General features: G+C 39.4%; 1 protein-coding gene across 1 annotated transcript in view; it reads right to left on the bottom strand.

Moving 5' to 3' along the window:
* ogdhb (oxoglutarate dehydrogenase b) overlaps positions 1-12,578 on the bottom strand; it is a gene marked incomplete in the record, with an annotated part of 21,975 nt that overhangs the window by 4,858 nt on the left and 4,539 nt on the right. The window contains 10 exon segments of the mRNA XM_035667951.1: positions 606-734; positions 820-922; positions 1,954-2,106; positions 2,931-3,110; positions 4,042-4,170; positions 4,257-4,436; positions 5,172-5,262; positions 6,487-6,633; positions 6,801-6,955; positions 7,456-7,571. Of these exon segments, the coding sequence (XP_035523844.1) occupies positions 606-734; positions 820-922; positions 1,954-2,106; positions 2,931-3,110; positions 4,042-4,170; positions 4,257-4,436; positions 5,172-5,262; positions 6,487-6,633; positions 6,801-6,955; positions 7,456-7,571 (1,383 nt within the window).

Genomic DNA, 12,578 nt, shown 5'->3' with positions numbered 1-12,578 from the left:
TCCAACCTCACGCCCATTACAAAAGGTTATGTAAGTCAATAAACCATGATAACTGACACAAGTATTGATCGACGCCTTCTACAAAATGATCTCACTGAAGAAGGAATCCAGACGGAAGGAAAGAGACAGACAGACACTTTATAGTGAACAGAATCAAGAATAAGATATAAAGTATTATGTATGCATATAATATATAAAATTAACAGTAGCTACAGAAAGCGCTTCTTCCTCGTCACCGCCCGCGAACAAAAGCTCCAGAATTTCCTCGGTTGAGTATCGTTTCTTCACCATCAAGACAAAACAAAGACGAAAAAAAAAAAATACTCCACAATACACCGACTAAAACTACAACAAAAACTACCGACTAACTATTTCTCTCAATCTCTCTCTCATCAACTATCGACCTGCTTCTCTCCTCTGCTCTTCTCTTGCACGTAACGTAACGTAGTCACGTCACCTTGAGCGTACAACGTGATGACGCGAAAGACGGAAACCAATGAACGCTCCAGCTGTTATGCTTTTTGTTTCAGATCGATTTAAAGAAGCTAGTTAGTGGAGGTCCGCTCTGAAAGCGTTAAAAGTGGCGGCACGTTGAGAGACAGTACCTCCGTGTATGGTGAAGTCCTCCACTGGGACGGAGGCGGCGATGTTTCCAATATGACTGAGCTCTTCTTCACTGATGCCGGTGGGGGGGCAGCTCATAGTTTTGGGTTGTCCCTCCAGTGTGAAGAAATCTACAGACACACACATTACAGCTCCAACCGTACAGCGACGAATATACACGTGATTCATTAAAGGGGGCAGAAATCCGGCTCCTACCAGGCCACGGCGAGTCCAGCCAGTGTTTGATGTGAAGGATCTTCTCATCTTTGGAGCGATTGTAAGCTTCCTCGCAGATTTTGTCGTACTGAGCTACTTCCTCCTGAAAGAGATGGATGCAAGTTTAGCTTCTAAATAGGGATTTATGTCATTAATTCAGGCATTTTTGGGATTAAAAGTGAGATAACAGTCGTTTTAGATGTTGTTTTACTTTTGAATCCACTGGGATGTGTACAGAGAGGTGTACTCTATGGAGATAGTTTGTATATCTTAAGGTTTTTATTGTTAATTGAAGGGCAATGATAACTTCCCTGGCTGCAGAAGCAACCCCTACAGTGGAACAATGAACTGAGACAGATATACATAAATATATATATATTTTATATGTAAATTAACACCTGTAACTCTGTATCGGGCTGAATAGAAGAATAATTTCAAGACAACCTTTTATTTTTCAGTTTTTTGTCCACCTACAAGCTGTTAGTGTCCCAGTATTAGTAACTAACATTAGCTAACTTAAGTTGTGACTATATATATGTCACTTTTATCTTCTTATGTTGTCTTTTCAGCATTAATTATCATATAACATATTGAAGTAAAAGAAAGGAGACAGTTGACGGAGGCTTTCTCAACTGTTATTGGGGCTCAGTTATTGGGTTGGACCACTTTGTTTCACACATACGACCTCATTCATCTGTCTAACTGCTTGAAAATGTCTTCAACATTCAAATAATTCATTCACTTCCCCTGTAAGTGTGCAGCTCCTAACGGCAGCTGCAAATAGATTTTCATTAATGTGCAAACTCCCAATTCTGAGACTGAAAACCATCAATTATTCTGTCTTGTTCCACAAAAGTGTTTTTCACTGACTGAAAAGTGTTTTCTTTTTTACATTTGCACCAAACGTTTTGGATTCTTTGTGTCAGATGGTTTCATTCAGATGGTTGAGATGCTCCATTATGTCTCACAGTGAGCGCTTTCCCCTCGCTGACAATGAATTCCTTCCTTCTGTATAAAATACTGTAAAAACTGCATCTTCAATTTGACACACAGCTTTATTTTGTGGTGCAAAAATAGAGAATTTAACTGTATAAAATCGTCCCACTATGCAGGACAACCTCCTCCTTGCTTTACCTCGTACTCCTGCAGTGTGATGACTCCCTCGGCGATGACTTTATCGGCGAACTTCTTCAGGACCCCTTTCTGCTTCTTGATCTGCTTGTACATCAGCGGCTGGGTGAACATGGGCTCATCCATCTCGTTGTGGCCGTTACGTCTGTAACACACCTGAATGTGACGAGGCCAGAGTTTAGGTGTGACACGTTTACAGCATTGACAGTACAGTACAGTACAGCTGTGCTAGATGCTGATCTGTGCTTAACAAATTACTACAAAGTTCAAATGTTCCAGCGTCAGAGGAGAGTTTCCCATTAATCACCAAGACTTTGGCGCAACACCATGAACGCTTTCAAGGACAGACTGCCTGAAAATGTGTGCCATTATATCCAAATCCAAACAATATCTCACCTCCTCTCTTTACGGTGGCCACAGGCTTTCCACGCTTTTTAATGAATCATTTTCCAGGAGTTGTTTTGACAATAAACGACAGAACTTGCTCACAAAAGGTTGTATAGTTTACCAGTAGTAATATTGACTCTTTTTTTAATTATGCAGCTTTAAGTGTCTCTGGTTTATTACAGGTAGGTGATCATCGACTTTCCACTTTACTTACTTTCCTCTAACAGTAACATAGTAGAATTTATCTTGTTCCAAGTGAAGGGCTGAATTACAATTAAAAACATAAATTATTTCCAGGATTTTTGGTCATTTCAATCAATTTCCAGGTGCTTAAATGATGTCCAGGTTTTCCAGGTTGCATGGGAACCCTGTTGCCAGCCATTCACTCCTCCTTCGAGTGTGGCCTTTGTCGTAGCCAGTGGAGGCTTTATCTCAGTGGTCCACATTGAGTCTAACTGGGTTTCACACATTAGTAGTTTACAGTTTTAATCTGAGCTGCTGAACAGTGGAGTTTTTTGGGCATTTGAGAGTAAAGGAGTACAAACAAGGGCACCAGCTGACCTCTGCCGCTCTGTCCTGTCCTGTACACTCACCAGGTCTACGACCACATCTTTATGGAAAGTGTTCCTCCACTCGGCCGCGACCTTACACACGTATATCACGGCCTCCGGGTCATCCGCATTGACATGGAAGATGGGAGCGTTGACGACCCGCGCGACATCTGTGGGATAAGGAGACGAACGCGCCATCCTGGGATCTGTGGTGAAACCAATCTGTGGATGAGAACATTATTATTATTACCAGTGAAACTCAATCGTTCATTGTTATTTCAGCCTGTGTGATCAGTGTGTGATTAATAAAAACCAAGATAAAGTAATGAAGGGGTTAAATGAGGGTTTAGGGAACATCTTTATGATTTGGCGTGTCTTCCTTACTTAAAATAAACATTTTCATGCAGCTAAACTAGTTTTATTTTCAATATATTCACTTTGTGTTGTAGAACTGAGACCATGTAATCTGACCTGGGTGGTCCAAAAGGTTTCAATGTAAATTTTGTTGTATCTATTTCTAATAGTCTTTGTCTGATTTGATTTTCTGAGATCTACATTGAATAAATAACAAAATATAAACAACAAACAATACATAATGTCAGTCTATACAATACAGTGATTGATAATCTCTAATGTAAATGTGTCACATTTGATCTACACTTACTTTCTTTGGGCAATTAACGAATCATACTGAGTTCACTGTACGGTTTTTTTTTTACAAAATGATTCCTTTATTTCTCAGATAAAAATCAACAAAATAAACATATTTTCTTTAATAAATCAAAGAATCCCTTTTTGTTTCTGAGGTATAAAATGTGCAAAATGGGAATGTTTCCTTTTCTTTGTAGAAGTGAAAGAGAAACTATAACTCAGTCAGCTAATGATTATTATTGTTATTATGATTAGTCGAGGTACGTCAAACAATCAAAGTCAAAGGTAGATAGTCTCTCTGCTGTTTAAAAGAGATTCACCGTTATGAATCTTCACATATTTTTATTGTAGTTTAACTCTCTCGTGATCTACTGTTACATTCCTGATCGGTGTGTTTCCAGGTAGAAGTTCTGCTGCAGAGACTGACATAAACCAGTAACACAGAGGGCTTATTTCCAGCCCAGTGCTCAGTATTTTCGACAATCAGAGCCTAAAAGCACACCTGGTTGTTGACCACCACGTGTATGGTGCCGTGCGTGGTGTATGAGGGCAGGTCAGACAGGTGGAACGTCTCGTACACGATGCCCTGCCCCGCGAACGCAGCATCACCGTGGAGCAGAATAGACATCACCTGTGAAATCAATCCACCAGGTTACAAACACGAGCAAATGTGTTGTTTCTGTCCGTATTTCTACGTAAAAACCGGACTCAGCGTACCCGTTTGCCCTCAGTGTCTCCACAGTAGAACTGCTCAGCTTTGGTCTTTCCCTGCACCACCGGGTCCACCGCCTCCAGGTGGGACGGGTTCGCCATCAGGGACATCGTGATGTACCGGTCGCTGACCCGGTTCATCCTCTTGTGATACATCCCCAAGTGATATTTCACATCTCCAGAACCCTGAGAGCAGAAGATCAGGAAGGAGTTAAAGCATTCAGGCAGATTTAGGCAAAGCTACAACTACTGATTAATGATTCTGTAAATCAATTAGTTAAAATCCTCCTGAACTGTGGAAATTCACTGTTTAACTCTATTTTATCATTTTAAATGGTTTGTTGGGCGGTTTAAAACAAATAAAAGCTTATATAATAGCTTTCACATATTGGAAATATAAGTTTATTCACTCTACTGCCAACAGTTAGAGGAAGCAGCGATAGCAAAAGTATCAGAACAAAACAAACATTAAAATCAGGTCAAATCTGTGTCCGTTCTAACTAATTACAAAACAAACACGCAGTTCCTAAACTCTAAAGTTAAATATGTAAATAATAATTTTACATTCTTCAAATTTGTTTCTCTCTCGATTTTTCTTCCTGTTACAACCTAAAAGAAAAAGTTGTGTTTTTACAGTCCGTTATGTGCTGGAACTACATTATTTGGCTGCGTACAGGGATTTCTTTCCATTCATATTTGTAAGAATTACACAAAACAAGATATAAAGTGATAATTAGTGAGTTTTAGAAGTGTGGGTTGGTGGATATTTAAGCTTTAACATAGCCAGGTTATCTGTTTACGTCTGTTTCCAGTCTTTAATTAAGCTAAATGCCTGCTGGCTCGCAGTCTTACAGCTTTCTGATAACCGCTGGAGCTACTTTAATCAGAATTTGCTCTGTTCTCAGCAGTTAATGTTCAAACCTCATCAGCAGCCTCCAGTTTAGAGTCGAACTGGCAGAAGATCTGGTCCAGCTCCTTCCGGATCACATTCGCCAGCACGTTCAGCCGGCCTCTAAAGATGACGAGAGACACATCAGGTATAAGATGAGACACACACTGACATTCATCAGGCATCAAACTCATAATGTGAGAAAAAATACATCTTTCTACTGTCAAAATCAAAAGGAACTAAATCTTTAACACCTGACAAAATTAAACTGATACAAATAATGAGAAATATAAATACAGATACATGTATATATACATAAATATATATATATAGTAGTAAAAACCTGTGAAATATTAGTGATTTTATCAACATAAAGGGGCAGAAAAGAGCCAATGCAAGTCTCCAAAATGGGAACATCTTCGTAACCTTACTATTATCTAAATATACGCAAAGTACCAAAAGTAAAAGTCATTATTCAGAATGGAAACAGAATAATAATAATAAATATTATATTATTGGATTATAATTATTGATGCATTAATGTTTTCATCATAATGTTGCTGTAGCTGGGAGATAATTTTAATTACTTTATTTACTGCTGGGTAGCTTCTGAATTTCGCCATAGGATGAATAAAGTTTTATCTGTAATAAAACATAATCATTTATTAGTTGATTATATTTTGTATCAATAATCTGAATCTGAATCTAAAGTTACTAAATAAATGTAGAAGAGAAATAAGTCTGACATGTAGTGGAGTAAAAGTATTAAGTAGCATAAACTGGAAATACTTTTAGTACAAAATTGAGTTTGTTAATTTCCATTAATGCAGTTTAAGACACATTTTAGCCCCAAATTGGACTAATTTAAGAATTAATTTAAGAAATTAGGCTGAATTTCTTCCTGATCGGGGCTCGTTTGACGTTCAGTTTGCTTATTAATTGGCTGAACAATCAACGATGTGGACGTCAGACAATCGGTTGGAGTTGAGATGTCAGAAAGGTCTTTTTTTTTTTTTAAACAATTATGTTGTTTATTCACAAGTTTTACCTTCATCAAAAAACTGCAGCTTCTACGATTTGGCCATGCTGTGATTTAATACTTCGATATAAAGGTCAGAATGTGAGATAGCCTGCTGGTAGTGACTTGAGAGGGATAATAAAGTCATCATAAATACATATTTTGCTCTGTTTTGTTTGTGTTTATTGATGTTTTCTTTATTATATGCTCATACTCGTCACTAAAGAGACCAGAGCACAGCACTTTTGTTATGATTTATTGTCCTGAGAGTTAAAAAGTGCCTGTCCAGCTTTAGAAAACAGCAGTTTGTTAAGCTAAAAGATGTTCACCTGTGAGGCATCCCCATGATCACGCTCTCCACGCCGCTCTGACTCGACATGTCGATGATGGTCTTGAGGGCCGGGATGAGCGACTCGCAGCCTTCCAGACCGAATCGTTTCTCCGATGACCACTTCCTCTGGAGAAACTCCTCAAACCTGTGAACAGGCGGGGGTGCTGTTGCTTCACATTGTGGCTCAGAACATCTACGGCCCCCCCACCGGCCGCCACCCTCCCCACAGACTCAGAGAAACCCGCCCTCCAGCTGCTCTGCATGCTTTCCCTGTAAAGGTGTGTTGAGGAATGCGAAGGAGCGCCGACAGACCTTGTGGATCGGATCATTCTGGCCAAGAGAGTCCTCTTCTCCTCCAGACCGAACTGCATGATCCCCGGGGTCTCAAACTTCTGTCTGATCCACTGGCACTGCTCCACGTCGTTAATGAACATAAACTCCACGCCAATATGCTGACAGTAGGCCATCTAGAAGAGAGAGTGCACAATGTTGAGAGTTTAAGGAGTTAAATCTGGAAGCTGCACTCAAAAGTTACAGAGACTCTGGATGTTATGTCCCACCACTGTCCTGCATCTTGAGTTCAGAAGAGCGAACTGATTCTGAAGCATTTTACATCATTAATTTTATCACTTTCTATTGCAAATGTGCCTGAACAAGGTTGTTGACGTTTGTTTCCTCTGCACCCGTGGACTGATTCTCATGTGTTTCTATGATTGATGAGGGTCACAAGGTTGTGACCTTTATCGCTCCCGAGTTCCTTTCTCTCTCCGCTTTCCCTACAGTGGTCAAACAGTGTCACACTAAATAAATGGAGTCCCCCACCACAACACAGAGTCCAAAGTCAAAGCTAACATTACTGCAAAGCTCGTTTGACTTTGGACCGAAACTCTGCATGAAAGGTGCTTCACGATTAATAATATTTATTCCAGGAATGTGGATTTATGTGGCCCATTTTAAAGTATTCTACCTCAAGGCGGCGTATAATCTCTCTGAGAGGCAGAGCGCTCTCGCTGCCTCCGATGAAAGTGGTGGTGGGAAGCCGGAACACTTTGTCCAAGTCGGATTCAGCGAGCCCGTAAAAACCTGTCGTGAAGACATTGACGTGAGGAAAAAAGCAGACAAGCACAGGCAAGCACAAATCAGGTCAGTGTGGGGAAACAGGGGGAAGACACAGAAACAGAGAGAGAATAAAGAGGAAACCACAGAATTTAAGATTTCCTGGAATTTGTGATCCCTGCTGTTTTATTTTCAGCTGAGCAGCTGTCTAATCTGGCAGATTACATTTAGTCCAAAATGCTGCAGCTTTAATCTTTTATCTACCGTCGTTTTACTGAGACGCTTTAAAGGAACCAGGGCTGCAACTAAAGGTTGTTATTTCATGATCGATTAAATCTAAAAACGTCTTCAACTTGCTTCTGTTGTCTGATCAAAACATGAAGAAAAACAACAAATCCTCACATTTACGAAGCTGGATATTTTTGCTTGAAAAATGACCAAAACGACAAATAGAACATAGTTAATAGTAAATTTTCTTCGACTAATTGATTAATCAGCTAATTAACGCAGCTCTAAGAGAAACAATTTATACACAAATATCAGTTTACTCATCTTTTGATTTTCCTGTGTGAATGTATTTGGTGTTTGTTAAGCAGGTACCTGATAAAAACGTATTAATTTGGTCTTTTTTTTTAAACATTTCTATTAAAAGAACACTTTAGTTTCATGTTAAAGTTGGGCGACTTACAAATGAGATTAAAATAAGAATTGACAAAACTGATGCAGCAGAAGCCAAACTTATCTGACTTGTAGTTCATAGTATTATAGAACTCCTACATTTCCCATAATGCAACTTAAACACATCTTTAATTAGGCTCTCCAGCCACTAAAGACGTTTTCACAAATCCTCACTACGAGTTGAACCGCCTTTGTGTATAAAATCGGTCACAAACCCTTTTAAGGAACATTGAATTTATATTTATAATCTTCTAATTATATCCTTTTAATCCCTTCAATGAGACCAACGCTCTCTTGTGGACACTACAGACTCAAAACTGAACTGATTACAATCTCAAAAATAGCTTCCTCGTCAGGACCCCCGAGGCTCTGGACTAACCTGCCAAACAAGATCACGCCGGTCCCGCGTCCTACTTTGAAACCTGGAACTGTGGTCTCTTCCTTCTTCCTCCTTCGTCTTTGTCACACAGCGTTAACTTTGCATTCAGTTTACAAAACCTCTTCAATAAATACTAATTATCATCATCATACGGTTATTTTACCCGTCTGTAACTTTCTTGGATGTTTTCCTGGACACAAACATATCATTTGGTATTAATTAAACAGTTATTGTAGAGTTTTAGTTTAATTGTATGCGTGTCGAACAACCAATCAGAGCCATTAAAGATTAATTGATTGTTGAATCTCATTCCTAGGAGACTCAACAATCAATTATCTTCAAACCACAGTGTATTTTTATCTTTCTCTGATTGGTTGTTGTCATTCGGGCCGGTGGATTCTTGTAAATCCCGTTAGGAGCCACCAGGAGGAGCCGGAGGAAGCTGATATTTTATATTGATTATCTGTGTCATGTTCTACCGTCAGGATATAGTGAAATATGAGAGAAAGAATGACCTACTGCGGCTTAAAATAAAGGTAAAATAGAGAATAAAACAACAAACATTTAATCTGTAACAGTCAGAAAATGAGGAACATCTGATAAAATAAACTTTTTTAGACTCTCTTTGACTTTGCGAGTTTACGTTAACAAATATTTGACTAACAGCAGTGATTATTAAATGGAGTTTCCTCCCAGAAGCAGCTGATGTGCTTCCAGTTTAAAGGACTGATGGGGTTCGAACCGACCTACCCTCCAGAAGCGGTCTGAGACGACGTGTTTATCTGAAGCATGTGATGTTCTGGTTGCGCCAAACAGAGATAAGACAATACGTAACAAAGGAGGGGAGGGAGAGAGGGTTGTATCTCTGTCAGCAAAATCAGTGCAGGGTGCCGTGCTGAGGACGGGGGTTTTCAATCCAATACGCCAGAGTCAGCTCTCCGCGTTACATAAGGGATCTTTAGACTCTCCCTCCCCCCCGCACATAAACACACAGAACTTGTTTTCTTTGATGGTTCAAAGGAGAAAACAGAACGAGCCAGCGCAGTAATCAAGTAGTGCCTGTCTGCAATCTAATCACAGTAACATTTTAATGAAGCAGGCGCAGATAAGCCCGGTTAAGTCCTGTTCGACCCCACTGGCTGCTGAGCAAAGGTGAGGAAGAGCCAACAGACGCACACACCTCCTCCGCGAGCAGTATCTCACTAAAAGAGCAAAGAGCGAGGGTTGAGGTCTGAGGTCGACGTCCGGCCTCCGACGGTCCGATTACACATCGTCCTTCACAATGAGAGAACTCTGGAGGCGTGGAGAGACACAGACACACATACTGTAGGCGAAGAACAGCTTCTCATTTACTCTTTTAGGCTGATTCGGACCCCCGACGCCGACCTGTTGTTCGACCTCTGTGACCCTCAGCGCCACCGGGACAAAGCACAACGCGGTGAAAGTGAACAATGCCACCATTAACTGTGGAAACATCCTATTACAGCTCATAACAATCACCTGTTTTTGGACTCAGGGGCCCCGACCTTTTCATTAGGGACAATGACAGTTTGCTGCAAGCGTGCATAACACACACACACACACACACACACACACAACAGCAAACAAACACACACACAACAATTAGTTCTCTTTGCACTAGAGCGACGAAACTGACACCTCCGTGTTTATTTAACACAGTAATGGCTCATTTAATATGTTTCCAAATCAGACTGAATTAGAGCTGCACAATTATAAATAATATTATCCAAACAGCGATGTGGCTGCAGGCTCTTTGATGAAGGTAAAATGTGTGACAGCAGCATTATAATGAAGTACTGTAGCTCTGAAGAGTACGACCGAGTATTAGGGCCAGACAGAGAGAAATATGTCATTTTTTGGGGTTAAATTACGATAATAAAGTCGGAATAATACAAGAAAAAAAGTTGTTTTAATGAGAAAAAAGCTTAGATAGAGTTATCAAGATCTGACTTGACCAGCTCGACCAAACTGACTTTATTCTCGTAATATTACGACTTTATTCTCAAAATATTCTCAAAATATTCCGACTTTATTCTCAAATATTCCGACTTTATTCTCAAAATATTCCGACTTTATTCTCAAAATATTCTCAAAATATTACGACTTTATTCTCAACATATTACGACTTTATTCTCAACATATTACGACTTTATTCTCAAAATATTACGACTTTTTTCTCGTAATTTCCAAAAGAAATCTTGTCATTTCCTAATACTCCGTCGTAGAAATTTCCTAATACTCCGTCGTAGAAGATAAAAATTGTTCTACAGATGTAAGAAAAGCCCCAACAAATGTCACATCATCATGTTTTCAGCTTTTTTCTACTGAACGTGACGCAGAAATGATCCGACTCATACCACAATATCTGTCAAAATAACCTAAATATGACTTTTCTACCACATCATGCAGCCCTGGACTGAATACCCAGTCGAACTAAAGTCAGCCAATAAACACTACATTAATTAATAATGTCGGATTGCTTCGCAGACATACAGGGAGGGAGAACGGGGGTGTGTTATCTCGCTTTCTCAGAGACTATAACTTGCTATACAGTGTGTGCTGATAAGACCAACAGGATACACACACATGCAAAACCAAATGTGACTTATTGAGGCGCGAATGAAGACTCAGAGGGGTATTTCTTATGCTTAATTCATTAAAACGACTCAGCTAAAAGGGGAAATCACCGTTTGAGAAACCTCCTCCAGTGAAAACCTACCTGGTTAACAGCCGATCACTGAGGTCGTCCACTGCTCCTCTTCTAAACGTTCCTCATGTGTCGAATAAAACCAGTTTAGTCTTTATGCCCCTAAACTGTTGGAAATCACTGCCTCTGGATATTAGGATGACGAGCTCTCTCAGTGTTTTTATTAGGGAATTTAAGTCTTTTTAATCTGGCTTTTAATTTGTAGTAATGTTACAGCTCTAGTTTTTAAGTTTTAATCATTGTTTTTTAGATTATCTGTCTGCCTGGTGTTTATTTTTATATCGACTTTCGCCTTTCATTGTGTCTTTTATATTCATTTTTAGCCTTGCAACTGTGTTTGTTGTTGTTTATTTCTGTTTTTATGTGCTGTTGTGAAGCACTTTGGGCTGCATGTTGCAGTTGAGTTAATAAATGGATAAAAGTATGAGTCAGTTTTAGATTTTGGTATAAAAAGTGGGCAGGGATTGTCGCTGGATGCTGCTTCTTGTTCTGGGTTTTTGCTCCATCGTCATCACATCGTTGGTCAAAAGACAAGCGGCGCTCAAATGTACTGAAGTAAAAAAGTAGATTACTGGCTCAAAGATATACTCTAGTAAAGAACTTAACGGCTTTAGTAAGAAAATGTCTTTTAGCTCTTGAATTCATCCACAGCTTCTTAGAAAGTCAGTGACTGACTCTTTCTAATAAGCAATAATATCTGCAGTTATTAAAGTTAGTGTATCATTAACAAACCAATATTTTAGTATAATACTAGATAAAGTCTGCTGTTTAATCATTGGCTCAGAACCGTGACATTAAAATAAAATACAATTACAATTCGCCAGGACAACACAGATTATTTCCAGGTTAATATTTAATCTGTTTCTAAATATTCAGGTTTTTCCAGGAACCCTGTTGGAGAGCAAAATAATAAACACTCCTTTATCGGCTGCTCGCTCTCCTCACCCAGTTTATTGTGGGAAGTGATGATATCAGAAGGCGAGGTCCTACAGGTTTCTTCAAGTTAAATTTAAGACTTTTTAAGACTTTTTAAGACCATTCATATCAACAATTAATACTTATTTCTCTCCCTATTTCAAAAGACGCCCACAGTAATCAAAAGAGATGTCTCAATGTGATTTACTGGTTAAATAAAATAAAGAAATACAGAAATCTGTGGGTATGTAAGGGATGAGGGGGTGTCACCTTCACTCCCATTGTTCCGAGTTTTGGCCTTTTAACCAATTACCACATTTCCCCACATTCCCAG

This window comes from Morone saxatilis, unplaced genomic scaffold, assembly GCF_004916995.1.
Source record: "Morone saxatilis isolate NCDOM2014 unplaced genomic scaffold, NCSU_SB_2.0 Contig21, whole genome shotgun sequence".
In the NCBI taxonomy this organism is placed as follows: domain Eukaryota; kingdom Metazoa; phylum Chordata; class Actinopteri; family Moronidae; genus Morone; species Morone saxatilis.
Note: the sequence above shows the minus strand (reverse complement) of the source record. Positions and strands in the feature narration are given on the sequence as shown.